The sequence below is a fragment of the Arvicola amphibius genome, chromosome 9, assembly GCF_903992535.2.
Source record: "Arvicola amphibius chromosome 9, mArvAmp1.2, whole genome shotgun sequence".
Lineage (NCBI taxonomy): Eukaryota > Metazoa > Chordata > Mammalia > Rodentia > Cricetidae > Arvicola > Arvicola amphibius.
Genome location: NC_052055.2, coordinates 16,675,946 through 16,692,913, shown reverse-complemented (window position 1 = coordinate 16,692,913; position 16,968 = coordinate 16,675,946). Strand labels below are relative to the sequence as shown.

General features: G+C 44.9%; 1 protein-coding gene across 2 annotated transcripts in view; it reads left to right on the top strand.

Annotated features, from left to right (window-relative positions):
- Positions 1 to 8,572: 8,572 nt before the first annotated feature.
- The window catches only part of Enpp2 (ectonucleotide pyrophosphatase/phosphodiesterase 2), a 121,014-nt gene continuing 112,618 nt past the window's right edge, over positions 8,573 to 16,968 (top strand). Inside the window, exons 1-2 of one of the 2 annotated variants that reach the window (XM_038343173.1) lie at positions 8,573 to 8,710; positions 9,455 to 9,615. In XM_038343173.1, coding sequence (XP_038199101.1) covers positions 9,592 to 9,615 — 24 coding nt within the window. In that variant the 5' untranslated portion in view covers positions 8,573 to 8,710; positions 9,455 to 9,591. Of the gene's footprint in view, positions 8,711 to 9,454; positions 9,616 to 16,679; positions 16,913 to 16,968 lie in introns of those variants that run through there. The other variant, XM_038343172.2, reaches the window with a different exon arrangement.

The following is a 16,968-nucleotide window of genomic DNA, read 5'->3' as shown; positions in this document are numbered from 1 at the left end:
ATCAGAGTCGGCTGAGAAACGCGTGCTGGCGCCCCACATAAATACTCAGCCATGAGCCTCCTGTGCCTCAGGTAGGCCTCTGCCTTTCACCTCACAGATCTCAGTGAAAGAAACAGAGCAAGCAGACCTATGGAAGGAGATAAAAACTGATTATAAACCAGACAGTGTGGTGCATGCCTTTAATTCCAGCACTCGGGAGGCTGAGAAAGGAGGATCTCTGAGTTCGAGGTCAGCCTGGTTTGTAGAGTGAGGTCCAGGACTGCCAGGACTCAAAAACAAACAAACAAATAAAAACCAAACACCAGCTAAGCCGAAAATGAGAAAATAAAGGAAGTTCTAAGGAAAATACAAGTAGAAGAGAATTGAAGCAAACATATCATGTTAGCAAATTTAAATGGGAATAAAATAATATTTCAAAAGTAAAAAGTAATCATAAATTAATGTCTACATTGCATACAATACAGAAAAGGAAATTTTTGATATGTTGAACATATAGACATTAAGTAGCGCAATTCATAAAAGGGTGAAAGGCGATGTGAATGGAGTTTAAAGGAATATTGGAGTGGGGACCAGTGAGATGGCTTGTGGGCAAAGGCTCTTGCTGGGACTCACGTGGTACAAGAGAACCGACTTCTCAAAAGTGTTCTCTGACTTCCATAGGCATATAGTGGGATGAGAGCCCCCACCTGCATATACACATAGATAGACAGACACAATAAAAATGTTGGTGTGAAAGAAACTTTTATGACCTCAGACCCATAGACCCTAAACCAAATAGTCATTGATACATTTGTTTCCTTAACATACTAAAGAAAGGATCCAAAGGGATAGAAGAATTGGCAAGGAAAATTTAAAATGTTATTCTCAGAGGGGGGAAAAAGGGCACATGGTTGATAAACGTGTGAGCGCCCCTTATTCACAGAGTTAAAGAAACGCAAGACAGAGCAAGGAGATGAGCAGTGTTTACTCATCAGATCAGCCAACTCGTAAAAGCATGGTAACAAAATGACGTGAAGGGTCCGTGGAAATGCATGCAGTCATGCTGGAGTTGGAATCCAACTAGATCCCTTTTTAATAGGAGAACTGAAAATAACACACGGTTTTAAAAGCACATAGTCTTTGATCCAGCAAGTCTGAGTTTAGTAGTTTCTCCTACAGGGACACTTCAAAGTCAAAATAATAAACAAAAGAGAACAACCCCCAAAGATCTACCAGCTGGGGACTAGCAAAGCAGAGGATGAACAGTCTAATCTGTGAGAGGCCTTCAAACTATTTAAAACAATGGGATGGAATTATATAGAGACAGGAATATTTAATTAAGCATTGTAATGGGAGAAAGACATACAGCAAAGGGTATAAATGTTTCCCATCATTGAAAGACAAGATTTATACTTGAGAAATCTGTGGAAGAGGAAAGAATTTATACTCATTACCTTTATAGAAGAACCGTAGTCTGGGGATAAAGAGGGGGTTTTGCTGGGCTGTGGTGGCACACACCTTTCACCCCAGCACTTGGGAGACAAAGGCAGGCAGATCTCTTAGTTTGAGACTAGTCTCATCTACAGAGTGAGTTCCAAGACAGCCAGGACTAAACAGAGAAACACTGCCTTCAAAAAAACAGAAAAAAAGGGGGGCTCCTAATTTTATTACACCCTCTTTTGTTGTCTGAGTGTTTTTTTCTGTTGTGTGTCTGCTTTTCATAATACAGGTAGGAAATACAGCAATCTCAGGTCCCTGGTCCATTGTATATTGCTACCCTTTGGGCACTCCTGGCATGGGGTCCTATGTTCAGGGACAGTTTGGTCTCCAGTATATCGAGAGTGAGAGTATCCCCATTCACAAGGACGACAGAAAAGCTGCAAACACTTGTTACCACCCTTGACTTGTACACGTTTCACATAACTGATTCGCTTAGTCAGCAACCGCTCTTCAAAGGAGGCCTTGAAACCTCATTGTGTTAATGAAGAAAACGGAAAGCTATGTGAATTCCTCATAATAAATGGTCGTTTGGTCTCCACTTTGTGACTTCCTGGCTCCAAAGCCTGGGTCTGTTCCATCTCTGGAAAGGAAGGAGGTTCAAGATGAAGCATTCTCTTTCCTTCTAATAACAGAGCTGGTGGGTACCAGTCTGCAGGTGGGGACACCCTGAAAGCAGGGAAGGAAGCCAAGGACAGCCATGAGGGGGCCATCCCCGTTGGCCACGGAATTTACATGTTCATTCTCTCTCTAAAGAAGTCCTGGACTGGCACAGTGATTTCCTGAGCCTATCTCTGTCCCTCCAAGGGCCAGCTGGGGTGACTCTGTCTTCTGGAATATCACAGGGCAGATGATGATTAGTTTTTGGCACAGATGGAAGTCAAATGTGAAACACGTGCCTGAGAGCCATTCCTCACATGTTTCTAATCAACCAACCAGATTTCACTTGAATCTTTTATGGTTTCTCTGAATTATTAGTGAAATCGAAAGCCAAATGTAGCTTTGGACCACTCTGCGGTTGCTATAGTAGCCATCCCTTTTTCTAAGTCCCTTCATCCGCTCGTTGAAAATTATTATTGTAGTAAAACCTCTTAGTCATACTTTCCAGGGGGTTAGATTTCTTAGTTTGTCACATGGATAAATGCTATGTTAGAGCCATATATTTGGGTGTGGCTGTGCCTTGGACTGTATAAATGAGAAATCACTAACTTTATAGTCCCGGGGAAAGTCTAGGTACCTACAGGAATTTCCAGGTTCTCGTGCAGGTACACGTGGGGAGTGATAGACACAATGACAATGTATTAGGAAAGAGAAAGGGGATCTTGGGTGATGGCTCAGCCAGTAACATACCTGCCACATGTATGCATCGAGGGCCAACAGGAAGAGAATTCCTTACTCTCCCTGGCGCATAAACACGAGGACCCGAGTTTGGGCTCCCAGCACCCAGGTAGAAAGCCAGGTACAGGAGTGCACCTCTCTAACCTAGTTATGGGCTTGGGGGAAGGGTGTAATGGTGAGACGGGCAGATCCTGGAACTCATCAGCTAGGCAACTAATTGAAGGCTCCAGCTTCAGTGAAAGACCTTATCTCAAAGCTAAGGGCAAGCGCCAGGAAGAAGGCTCAGTGGGTGCAGGGGCTTGCTGTGTAACCCTAGCAGCTTGAGTTCAATCCCCAGAATCCATGTAGATGTGGAAGAAAAGAATGAGCTCCATAATGTTGTCTTTTGACCTGTGCATACATGCTATGGCTTGTGTACCTACATGTATACATCACGTGTACACAAATGATAGTAAATAGAATTCTTTAGGCTATTTCCATTGATTGATTGATTTGAGCCCTGGCTGTCCTGGAACTCACTCTGTAGACCAGGATGACCTCAAACTCAGAGATCCACTTGCCTCTGCCTGCCATGTGCTGGGATTGAAGGCATGCACCACCATTATCCGGCGAAACTAACTATCTTTCTTTCTTTCTTTCTTTCTTTCTTTCTTTCTTTCTTTCTTTCTTTCTTTCTTTCTTTCTCTTTTAAGCCAGGGCTTCTCTGTAACTAAACTATTTTTAAAAGGTGGAGAATAATTGAGCAAGAAACCCAATGTCATCCTCTACACACATGGATTCACTCGACCACAGAAATGCATACACCCCTGCAAACTCTAGTGATAATCAGTAACAATAAGATATAAATATAAATAAAGAAACAGAATCGTACTCTTGAGAATAGAAGTGGTCCAAAGATCTGAGAAACGCCAGAAGTTCAGCTGTATTGGGTTATGAAAGTTGGTGAATCTTTATTCGTCATTTACATAACACATGCCTTCTCCCATGTGTGTATATGATAAACTTTCCTCCTTACTTGTAGCCCTGGGAAGTATGGGTGTCATGAATGTCCTATGCCAGAAACATATAAACATGTTTGTAGCTTTTCATAGTCAGGATTTATAAAATAACATTAAGTGCAATAAATTCACAAGGTTCAGTTGTTTCTATCACAACAGTTTGTCAGATAATCCGGCCTGCTTGGTGATGTGACTGAGGAAAATCTAGGTTTCTTATCACAGTCTTCGTTATTCATACTGGTTCTCCTACCACACATCCCCCAGCAAATCTATCTATGTAGGCATTTAGGCGAATACAAAATAAATACAAGTTAGAGGCTATGGCAGAGTTCAAGAGGTCTCAGAAGTGGTCTCAGAGAAGCGTGATAAAGTCTGTGTTGGTAAGAAAAGAAACCCAAAACAGCTATCAGGGAAGAGGCAACTGCTGCAGAGAGCAAGCTAGGAAAGAGTTGGGGATTCAAGAGAAGACCTAGTCAGCTGCAGAGGTGAACAGGCAGAACTGGAACCAGAGGAGAAGAACAGTGGGTCTAGGTCTGGATGCGTGCACAGGTGGACAGGGAGGATGGTAACTGGGTAGCCCGCCACGAGGACTGAGCTGAGCTAAATAAGCAAACAGCACTCCTCCCCGGTGTCTGCTTCAGCTCTTGCTGTTGTTCCTGTCCTGACCTTTCTCGGTGATGTACTGTGACCTGGAAGTGTAAGGTGAACGGGGAAGGGAAGGAACAGGGAACTTTCGAGAATGGTGACTCAGAACAAAGAAATGGACCAGGGAGACTTGGATCGTGGTAGAAAAAGGGACAGGTATTAAAAATGAGACCATGCCTGGGCATGGAAACGGAGCCAGGAGAGCCGGGTGCCTGTATGAGTCATTTACATAGCACGCACACTTTCCTGTGTATAGTTTTTCTCATGTATGTTCTGGCTCCTTACCTGTATCCCTGATGGGGAGGGGTTCCCATTCTTTCTGCCCATTGACTTATTTCATACACTGATCTTGATGGTTTTTCTTCTCTATCACATTCGAAGCAGAAATTAGGTTTGTTGGAATTCTATAGCTAGAATGTACTGAAGTGTAATACTATATTGGTTCCGTTCCGCACTCTACTAGCTACGCCCTAAGGGAACTAGGCTGAAAATTTACAAACACACAAACACAGACAGACAGACAGACGGGGGCACGGGTACATCGTTGAGACAATAGTACCAAGAAGGCCCACTTTATTGTGCTCAGGTGCAGTTTATATAGGGCTCTGGCCACGCCCCAGCTCTCGGGATCTTTCAGCTGCAGACCCACCAGCCGGCCATCAGGATCTCGTGCTCAGAGCAGCTGCAGGCAGCTCAGAGCAGAGAAAAACAAGTTGTTTACAAGAAATTCAGGGTCTGGCGGTCTGCAGTCCCCAACACTGAATGGGCCAGAAGGATGGTTCAGTGGTTAGCAACACGTCCTGCTTTTGCTGAAGACTCAAGTTTGTTTCCCGGCACCCATGTTGGATGACTCCGCTCCGGAACTCTCGTGCCAGGGGATCCAGTGCCCTCTTCTGGTCTGCTCTGGCACCTACACTCATGTACACCTACCCACCCACGCAGATGCACATAGTTAAAAATACAAATGTTTATACTGCGTCTCAACTCAATTCCAGAGAAGTCTGAACCCCCTACCATACACAAGTCATGCTGACAATGGATGTCAAGGATTGGTTGTTGCATTTATTTCTTACAGAAGTCTGTAACTTCAACTGAACAGACCTCAAAGCAAACCTTTGTCTCTCTCAGCACTGAGCTCAGCAGATAGCACCGCCAGAGTTCCAGTTGCCGAATCGCTACAATTACCTCCCTGTTTCCATCTGTAATAATTCCCTTCCGTTTTTTTTTTGTTGTTGTTGTTGTTGTTTTGTGTTTTTTTTTTGAGACAGGGTTTCTCTGTGTGGCAGCTCTGGCTGTCCTGGAACTTACCCTGTAGACCAGGCTGGTCTCGAACTCACAGAGATCCGCCTGCCTCTGCCTCCCAGGGGCTGGGATTAAAGGCGTGCGCCACCGTGGCTCAGCCCAGATGTTTCTTGATTCTGCATATTCATGATCACTGTGGTCCTTCTGTGTGACAGCCTTTATTATCTCTTGCTTGGGCCTTTCCAGAAGCTTTCTCCCTAGTTCCCAGGGCTCTATGAACTCCAGCCATTTATTTCCTTTACCCAATCACAGAGATTGAAAAACACACCCAAGAGGAATATTAAACTCAGTAAGACAATGAACGTTGTCTACTGTGTAGTCTTGGGTGGCATGTTGGCAGAAGGTGGGCAGACCCATGCCTGAAAACACTGTAGAAAGCCCAGTGTTTTTATTTATAGACACCCAGAGCAAAGGAAAGAAGCCTGGCATGTTTAGTCTATATAATCCAAAAAGTTTGGGGTGCTTTTTTTGTTGTTGTTCTTTTTCCTTCCTTCTTTCTTTCTTCCTTTCTTCCTTTCTTCCTTCCTTCCTCCTTCCTTCCTTCCTTCCTTCCTTCTTTCTTTCTTTCTTTCTTTCTTTCTTTCTTTCTTTCTTTCTTTCTTTCTTTTAAAAAGATTTATTTATTATGTGCTACGCCCACGGCTGTCACGCCTGTGTGGCAGATAAATGCCACTAAGGAAGGGTTGGGGTCTGCGCTCCCAGGAGCTGAGCCCCAGGCGGTTCCCTGGCAATCAGCCACAGTCATGATTCCAGATCAGCAAACTCGTCTTTGCTGGCCCTGGCGCCGTATTGAGCTTTCTGTTCTTTGTTTCTGTATTCTGTGTGGTTCTTTTATTTTGCCAGCAGATCAAGATGCTCTAGGACATTACCGATAATAATCAAACTACTGAGGACATATTGGACTCTGGCTCGCAACTGCGGGAACTTATGGATACCCTAGAACAGAAAGGGCTCATGATAGGAGAAGATGAGTAAATGATGAAGTAAAACGTGTGGAGTGACATGAGTTACCATCTATGGAGAGGCTAGCCAGAATGAGAAACCCCTGGTGCATTTTAGATAGGAAAGAAAGGCAGGCTATTCTTGACAATATGAAACCAGCCATTCAATATTGAAGCAAGCCTTGGGAGTGAAATCCTAAGGAATGGTGCCCAGTATTGGCTGCCCTTGGGGCATAGACAGGTTTCTCGATTAGCTGACTATGCGGGATATGCACAATTTCTTTCATAATAATGATAGTCTTTATATATACAAGACAAGGATCATTCTCTTCAGGAACAGCTTTGAGATAGGGAAGCACAGTATGGGAATGTATGAGACTAGAGCAGAACCTTTGTCATACACTGGGAGTATGATGAGCAAGGGAATAGATGGGTTAATGTTGATGAACAAAGACTGTTATGTTATACTTTGAACTTTATGGATAGGCTTGCTAGATTCCAACCCCCATGGTGTCTCCTGCATAAGAAGGTGCTAAAAAGTATATCTCCTAATCAGAGAACTGATTAGGAATATTTGGTCACTAGATGATATGAAGAAAGGGTTAGAAAGAGGAAAGGCCATGATAGTGATAATGAGACAGAAACTCTCTGTTCATAAGATGAAACCACTTGACTGAGGTTTACGTTCCCAAGGACAAGATTTCCTCTTCTAAGGATGTTTTATGTTTAACACCTGTCCCTGATAATGTGACTAAGAGAAGCTTTCATACTATGCCAACTGATGACATATGACCTTCTGGTTTGTTCTTTGTTTGAATACTATATAATGAAAACATGAATTTAGCAAAATTGCAGCAGATTCCAAGCACTCTCTTGTGTGTTGTGTCTGTCTGTCATTTGTCGAACTTGTGCCTTCCTGTTACCAAGACCCTGCTTCTCCCACGGTCTGAGTGGCTCCCCTGAGCCGGTCCGTGGCAATTATGTATTCAGGGCACTAAATCTCATTACAGATGGTTGTGAACACATGTGGTTGCTGGGAATTGAACTCAGGACCTTTGGGAGAGCAGGCAAAGCTCTTAACCACTGAGCCATCTCTGCAGCCCCTCTTTCTTTTTTCCTTCCTTCCTTCCTTCCTTTTTTTCTTCTTTCTTTCTTTCTTTCTTTCTTTCTTTCTTTCTTTCTTTCTTTCTTCCTGTCATGATAAATGGCCAGTTCCTAGAAATCTTCCCCCCCCCCGTTTTTTCTTTTATTTTTTTGAGACAGGGTTTCTCTGTGTTACAGTCCTAGCTGTCCTGGAACTAGGTCTTGTAGACCAGGCTGGTGTCAAACTCACAGAGATCTGCCTCTGCCTCCTGAGTGCTGGAATTAAAAATATGCGCCACCACTGCCTGACTTTCCCGCCTTTAAAACCTCTTTTAAATTTCATTTTACATCCCAACCACAGTTCTCCCTCTCACCCCTCCTCCCACCCCACCTCGCTTCCCCACTCCCCCAGCGCCCCCCATCCACTCCTCCCAGTTGGTAAGGGTTCCCATGAGGAGTCAACAAAGTCTGGCACATTAAGTTGGGGCAGGACCATCCCTCTCCATACTGCATTGAGGCAGCATTGAGGCAGCGCATGGTGTTCCACCATAGGGAATGGCCTCCACCAAGCTAGCTCATGCACCAGGGATAGATGCTGGTCTTACTGCTGAAATCTGTCTTTCAGTATATCCTAGGAAGGCAGAAAAAATCCACTAAGAGAAGCGCACAGCAGTAGGCAATCAGAAAATGGGTTTTACTTTTTTAAACATTTATTTGTCCCTCCTTTTATTTCTTTCGTTCTTTGATCACTGGGTTATCTATTAAATATCTCGACAGAAAGTTTACAGAGTAACTCAGTACTAGCCCTGCTCTCAAAGAGCAGACAGATAAGAGGCTACAATAAGACTCCAGAAGAGGAGTTCTGCTCTGAACAGCACACCTTGGTTTTTGAATAAGTACTGGGAGGGCCTGAGACAATAGAAGAAGGTAAGGAAGGCCGTGTTTGAAAAGAGTACAGACCTGAACATCTAACTTACTTTGGCGAAAGGAAAGCAGAAGGAAGTGTGGGCATCAGAATGGAGAAGGGAATTCTGTGAGGCTAACATGGGGGATTCTGATGCTGCCTTTAATACAAGCCGTGGATAGGGTCACTAGATAGGAAATTCAGCAAGAGATAATAGACGCTTGTGTTGGGTGGCTCTATCCCTCACAGGGTCTTATACAAAAGTGAGTGATGCCCCAAGCCAGTTAGGACCTTCAGCTACAGGCCCTTGTCTGTGCAGTCACCTTGAGCTGTGTACTGCTAATCTCTTCTGAGAAACTGAGGCCTTATCTTCAGGACAATGAGACACCCTGCAGGGCAGGAAGCTGTAAACTGGGTGATGGGTTAGGATTTTGGGGAAGGGCTCTCTGACTCCAGCAGGGAAGGCTTGTCCAAGGCTGAGAGGAGAGTGATTAGGATACCTACTCAGTGGTTCACATGAGAGAGAATGTGGCCTGAGAAGAGGATTTAGTGGGATGCCCTGATGGATAATTGAGGGAAACTCACCAACAACCATTGAATTGCAAAGGAAGAGTCACCGTCTAACTAAAAGCCTGCTTCCTGAGAGGCCCGCAGCAGTGGGTTCAGCAGGTTGGGGTTGACTCAGTGAGGAAATAGTTGCTTTCTTATCCTACTGGTTTCACTGAGGTAAAAACCATCAGACAGAATCACACATAGTTCATGTACAGTTTGATGTCTCTGGAGATACCCAAACACCTGTGAAGCTACTGCTGCAGTCAAGAAGTCAAATGTCCCATCACCTCCAAAAGGGAAGCAAGGCGTTGAAGAACATGAATTTCACAAAGGATACCAGACACATAAGGAGATGTCTGTCCTGAAGCTGGCAGGGGTGAGTGTCTCCTACTTCTTTGACTTATGCAAACCTCACCTGAACCTGATGAGGACATTCCTGTTTGTGACAGCTTGTTTCACCTCCCTCCCTCCCACTGGAAGCATCTTCATGTGGGGATTGAAGGCTCTCATTCATGACACCAAAGAGTGATTCAAGCTTTCGAAGTTGTGCAATCCTATTGAGTTAATTTTTTACAAGCCCTTGGTCAGCCTGGCGTGGGTGAGACATGAGCAGGTCAGGTGGAGGGAGCGGTGTAGGGAGGGAGACACGTGGCATTAGTCACTTTGCAAATGTGGATGGTGTGAGCATCTTCAACCACTAACTTGTGGGTGCTTCGTGGTTCGTCTTTGAGTTGATAAAACCCCAGATGAACAAAACAATCATTTAGACTTTCTATGATTTCATAGCCAAATTTAAATTACTGTGGGTGATTTTTATTTGGTATTTTTTTGTTTGCTTTTGAAAGAGGATCTCATGAAGACCAGGCTTTCGTTGAATCCACAGAGATCTACCTACCAGTCTGCCTCCCCTACTGCTGGGCTGAAAGGAGTGTGACATCATACCCAGTTAAATCCATGTTATTTTTAGCTGGAAGAAATATCTTTGTCATAGTAAAACAAGATCTGTTACTAGAGTGTTCCTTAGCCAGGCGCTGGGACTCTTAGTACAGCTTTTCCTTCTCCGAGTCTCATTTTATCCTCTCAAAAAATCTTTTTAGAGTTCAAATCCCAAGTCTCGGTGAAATGTTTGAATTTTAAAGTGTTGGTGTACACTAGTGTCTCGATAAATGCCTGACACACAGACTAATGGGCAGTTCAATCCTGAATACAGGGCAAGAAGAGAAATGAGATAGGTTCCTTTTCTATAGTTTTTTGTGGTGCAGGATCAGAGATGGCCGTACGTGGGGCTACTAACCAGAGCCCATGCTTAGTGTTCCTCCCTGGGGGCTGCAGGAGAGAGGGTTAGCCGTATCTGTCACCGCAGAAGAAGAGGAGGAAGGGGGTGGAATTCAGGTATACTGCTTCACTCTGTGGTAGGTGGGCTATTGAGCAGGATCTCTTAGGTCACCAGGATGCACTCTGAAAGCAAACTTTCTGAGTCAAACTCAAACTTCGCCAGGCGGTAGCTGATGCTCATCCTGTGTCGCTTCCCATCTCTACAAAGAGAATAAAAAAAAAATTCCTACGTTCTAGGCACCCCACCAGAGAACAGTCATTATAGTGAAATGAGAGGCTGCACAGAGAAGTGCCACGTTTCAGACCTGGAACATTGCAAGCACTTGGTATGGAGACTTGTGTTTCTTGTTGATTGGTCACTGCTCTTTACATATTGCCCTATGTATAATCCAATATGAATAGGGGATAGTGATGCATTTAAAAACAGCATTACCAACTATTATTATCGAGAAGACTTCACTACATTTTAATAGATGCTATCAATCTTGAGCTGATTTATCTAAAGCCTAAAATTAATTTACTAGCTGGGTGAGGTGATGTATACCTTTAATTCTAGCCCTCAGGAGAAAGAGCCATTTGAGACCAGCTCCAGGCCAGGCAGGGCTACACAGTGAGACCTTGTCTCAACACCAAACCAAAAGCAAACTAAACAAGCAAACTTAATGGAAAGTGGGAGTCAAGATGTGTTCACTCCGTTTCCAGCACTGAATGTGATGGGAGGAGGTGAATCTCCCCGTGTTTCTCCATCCCATGAGCAGAAAGAGTACACGGGCTTCCTGGACTTTTACCTGTTGACCCACATCCCTCTCCCACAAGTTCTTTATTTTCCTGCTATGCTTCCTAGGCAGCAGACCTGAATACGGCATCCTCTGCTTAGCCTTCCTGGAACATCTGCTAAATATGTCAGAAAGCAATGTTTGTATGGCTAACCCTCTCCAGGCAACCCAAAGTTAGGATAAAGCCATCTCTCTGCATCAAGCACGATGACAATAGGCCAAAGACGTATGGATTTTTATCACCAGTGAACCAGCCAATTACCCAGAAATCTGGGGCGGGGGTAGCTGGTGTCTACTGTTGCATGTAAGCCTCGTTGTCTGCTTCAAGTTACAGAAGGTAATTTAAGTTAGTGAGCCTTCAACTAGCTTTCGCTGGATCGTCTTTTCTATGCATGGCAAGGGCTGTCCTGGTTCAGCTACCCTCCCCTCTTGCTCTCCTTCCCCATTCTCTCTGTCTTCCCGGGGCTTGGGAATTTGGACAATTAACCCTGCTGCAGTACATTATGTCTAAGGGATACTACCTGCATTTGCCTTCCAGTATCTCTTCCGGGATCCTTATTCTGTCACACACATCCCATATAAAATGGAAGCCTATGATCAAACGCATCTATCCCAGAAGATGAGCTATTGGATGGTTGCATTTATAGGAAATGGTGAAGTAGGTAAATTCACAGAGATAGAGCAGTCTCTGTCAGTGGTCACCCAGGACTAGGAAGCAGGGCAACATGGGAAATGACAGCCAAGGAGTGTGGGGTTCCTTTTTGGTGTGGTGAAATGGTTCCATAATCGATCATGATGTTGGTTGTGCACCTGTTTGAACACTCCCAAGTCACTGGGTTGCACAATTTAAATCAGTGACTTACACATCATGAGCACACCTCAGTACAGCTGTTAAAACAAGCAAATAAAAACTCAAAAATAAAGCGTACCATCTCTCTGAGAATTCATGTAGCGTTTTGCTTTATTAATTTATAAATTTCATTTTTGGCTAGGTGGTCTGCTAGCCATGAGATACAATGGGGAGAAAGCTGACCCAGGAACCATCACGACCTAGCAGGGAAAAGAAGCCAGCACTATGTGCTGCATGCAAGGAGAGAAGGGGTCCCAGCTGAGAAGAGAAGGCTGTTTGGAGCCCCAACTCATTAGGGAGTTGAGTGGGGAAAGGCCCTAGACCAGTGTGGTTCTCAACCTGTGGATCACAACCCCCTGAACTGGCGGAAAACACAGATATTTACAATAGGATCCCTAAGAGTAGCAGAATTACAGTTATAAAGTAGCAAAAAAAAATAACATTATGGTTGGGAGTCATCGCAACAGGAACTGTATTAGAGGGTTACAGAGTTGGGAAGTTTGAGAACCACTCCCTAGACAGTTGTGTCGGATATGAGTCTTGGCAGTGGGGATAACAGCGGATGAAAGCCCGGAAGAATGAGAAAGCAGGCCTCTGTTTGCAAGCTGGGAAGGTCCGTCGTGTGTGGAAGAAGCAAGAAGAAAACGACGGAAAGCCAAGTGGAGGTTAATGACTCCATTCGTCTCTTTTTGAGCCTTACTCTGTGCCATGAAGAGGCGAGGTGAGTAGTTCTCAACGACGGCTTCTAGAAGCACCCGGACTTACCCTAGCGATAATTGTACTCAGTGCTTTTGGCATCGGGATTTATTTTTCTTTTCCCTTTTTAGAGTTACAGATGGTTGTTTTCAAATCTGACCTGCCAGGTTAGTGTTTCCTCCGGTTCAGGGAGCAGAGACCTTCACAAGGTCTTGCTTAGATACTGCCTTGGTGGGGCTTCAGCAGCAGCCATTGCTATCTTGTTTAGCTTCGTTTCCTTTACTGGCAGCCATGTTAGCTTGGTCTCACTGCGCTCTTCTAAGTTACAGCTTCTGATTCCTCTTGACTGTTCTCTCAGCAAGAGTTGCTCCAGTAATGACCCACTGAAATTTGACTGCCTTTCTTTCAGATTTCTTCCCTCTGTCTTTTTGTGTGTGTGTGTCCCTATAGAGGACAGTCCGGATTATTGCTGAGGTTTCCTCTTAGAAAAAAAAACAAAGACTTGCATTTTACACTCAGAAACAGATATGAAAGGATAAATAAAGATGGTTGTAGCCTCTCAGGGCATATGATCAACAATGCTTTCCAAACTAGCATGGCGCTGCACTCCTGTGAGCCCAACAGCCAGGAGGTGGAGGTTAGAAGAACTAGAAGTTCAAGAACATCCTCGACGACAGACTGTGTTTGAGGTCAGCCTGGTTTACATGTGGACCTTGACTCCAAAAAGCCTACCAGGACTATCCTGGGAACTGAAGATAAGGTACAGTACTGACTAGGACGAGAGTTTCAGGGTTCATTAGGTTCAGACGAAGAGAAAACAACAGAAAATGGGCAAGGACCAAGAAGAGTGAGATTCTCATTATGGCACGGACCAGATGATCTGAAAGAAGCAATAAAAGTGAACCAATATCCATCCAGTCATGAAGCTCCTTAGACTGGCTGTGTACTCAAAGTCTCTTTGAGAAGGTGACAAGCCCTGAAGCTTGAATAAGAACTGGCCTTGGGAAGTCTATGAGAAGAATGTTGTGTGTGTGTGTGTGTGTGTGTGTGTGTGTGTGTGTGTATACACATATATGCATATACACATGCACTGTTGTTGTTTCAAGGAAGAGATAGTGTAAACAATAGAAGAGAAATAAGAAGCCCCTTAGTAAGACATGGAATCAATAATAAAGAAATAACACATTAAGAAAATGAGTTCATTATATAGGAAGTACTTTTTAAAAAAGATTTATTTATTTATTATGTATACAGTGTTCTGTTTGTCTGTATGCTTGCAGGCCAGAAGAGGGCACCAGATCTCATTACAGATGGCTGTGAGCCACCATGTGGTTGCTGGGAATTGAACTCGGGACCTTTGGAAGAGCAATCAATGCTCTTAACCTCTGAGCCATCCATCTCTCCAGCCCCTACATAGCAAGTACTTGAAGGAGTTTTTGTGCAGTGATAATTTTATTTATCCTTGTATGTTCAGAATCAGGGATGCTGATTGGCATTTAGCACTTGTGTTATGAATAAATCAATAGAAGAGAGAGTAGAAGGAAGGGGTAGCTGAATGTTTCCAAGAAAATGAATAGCAAGGGAATCCACAATACACAGGAAAGGCACCGCCGAGGTACAGAGAGTAGCTGGAAGAAGAGCCAAGTCTTTCTGAGCAGGGACAAGAAGTAGAGCCCCCTCCTCATAGTTGGGGACTTTGCTGGGGAAGAGGAGGCCGTTTGATGAGAAAAAGTCAGATGCACGTGGCTCAAGCTTGCAAGGACTGCCGGAGGTTTGAACACCCAGGCAAGATTGCATACCGTGCAACCGTGGCAGTGCCAATAGCCACGGCTAGCGGGTTACATCCCACGTGGGTAGTTCATAGGTGATATGAAATGGGGAGCCCAAGAAGCAAACTGATATGGAAGTCAAGAAGGAGCTCACAGACAAGAAGACAAGGGAACAAGGCTACAAATCTCCAAAGAGCCTGGAGCCAGAAGACTGGGAAGCAGGGGAGAGAACAGCAAGTGTGTAGGGGGGGGAGGAGGGGATTTCCCAGTTCCCCTGTAGTTATGCACCTGTGCAAACCAGAGTGCTTTACAATTTAACGGTAGCTACCTGTTATATCATAGACACTCCTTGAAGCGACGCTAAGGGTTTTATTTACTGGGTTTCAACTAATGCTCATAGCATCCCTGTCATATTGATGAGAAACTTGAGGCTGACTGAGGTTAAACACACTGCTTACATTTCTTTCTAATTAGGAAAAAGAAACTGCATCTGGCCAATAAAGCTTAAGCCCCACACTGATATAAATATTATTCTGGTTGTACAACAACATTTGACTCCTGCATCCTTTTCTTGTGGGCTGATAACCCGGGGCTAGTTCTGTCAACTCATTGGGCATTGCAGGATGAAGTCCAAGTTTCCTACAGTGACTCACGAGGCAGGTCAGAGTCCAAAGCCACACTCGCCTCTGTGGACACAGGCTTCCACACCATGTGTTCCTGCTGGCCTCCACTGTTTTCGTTCTCTGAATGCAGCTGGGCAGCTTTTGTGCACCAGGCTGTCTGGGGGTGGCATGCCCTTTGACCTGACTCCTTCAAGTCCTTCAAAGTGGAGAGTCACAATCACCTGAGTCCTTCTCCAAGCCGAAGAAAATAAGAATGCGTGGACTCTCATCTTTGCAGACCTCTATGGCATTTCATTGCACTGAATGCCGGGAGCTGTGGACTGCTTGACCAGGGTTCCTGCTCCAAGCCCATAGTTCCTGTCCCTTTGGTTTAGTGTTTTGCCACTTGGTTTCTTGTTTGTTTTTGAAACAAGGTCTCACTCTGTAACCCAGACTGGCCTCAAACTTGTGGCACTCTTCCATGCCTAGCTAAATGAGGAATTGGGCTTTCTTTTTTTTTTCCATTACTGGGAATTGAACCTTCTCCGTGTGATGCAAGGCATCCTTCATTGAGCTACATCTCCAGCCCTTACCATCTCGAGGGATCTAGACAAAGAGAAAGAAAAAATGGTTTTGAGTTTTGATAGTGTTGATGATGGAAATTGGTTTTGTTTTACCCTGGCTTATACCTCTGAAGCCAGATCTTGTTCTCAGAGCATTTTTTTTTTCAGTCTCTGGTAAAGGGCAAAATGTCCACAAAGTTTTAAATGTGGTCAATAAATTCAAGATGTCTGTGGCTATCCGTGATGCAATTGCCATCCTATTAAAACGAATTCTAATACTTTATAACTACCAAATTGAAGCAATTACACAGGTGCTTTATATTAGTTTTATCATTAAGCTAAGGTGAGTCATTCAGAACAGAGGCCAAGGTTTCACCCCTCTGGTTAGAAGACTGTGCGTGCATTTCTTCTGTTTCTTTGTAAAATAGCAGCAAGAGTCAGGCGCCCATACACCCCGGGAGGCCAAGTGACAGCACGATTGTGAAAATCCCTTTAAAATTATGAAATGTTGAAGGGGTAGAAATATGGTGCTCATACTCCCCAGAGTGCTGTAGGAACTTTCTAGAATGCGTACCCCGCTGGGTTCACCCGGAAAGGCTGGTTTAGGGATCTACCAACATCCCAGCAGGAAAGTCCTGCCGCAAGATCTTCAGGAAACAGGAGCGAATCCTAGAGAAAGAAGGGGAAATGTACACCAAACTTCACAGACTATGCTTGAAAGATGAAAAATTAACCCGGCGCCGTTGGGGGTGGAAGAGTGAATGGCGGTGCTGGACGCCGGGTCTTCAACGTCCGGACACTTTTCCTTCCCTAAAGCCATTTTAGTCAAAGGTCATGTGTGTGTCCTGTCAAAGGCCAGCTTCCAATGGAATCACTGTCCCCCGGGATAGCGGCCCCCTGACTCCATCTGCCTTGGAGACATCCCAAAAGCAAACGGCCCAGCGCAAACAAGCGCAGTCAGGAGCCGCGGTCCCGGGCTCAGCTCCCAGGTCCCCGGACCGCAGCCGAGGCCGTGTCCGCAGAGCCCTGGCTGGAGCGAGGCACCCGGACGCCGCAGCATGAGCCGCCACGCCACCGATCGGGTAGGGTAGGCGCCCCTGTCTGCGCGTGCTCCATGGCTGGGGCTCCCGGGTCACCG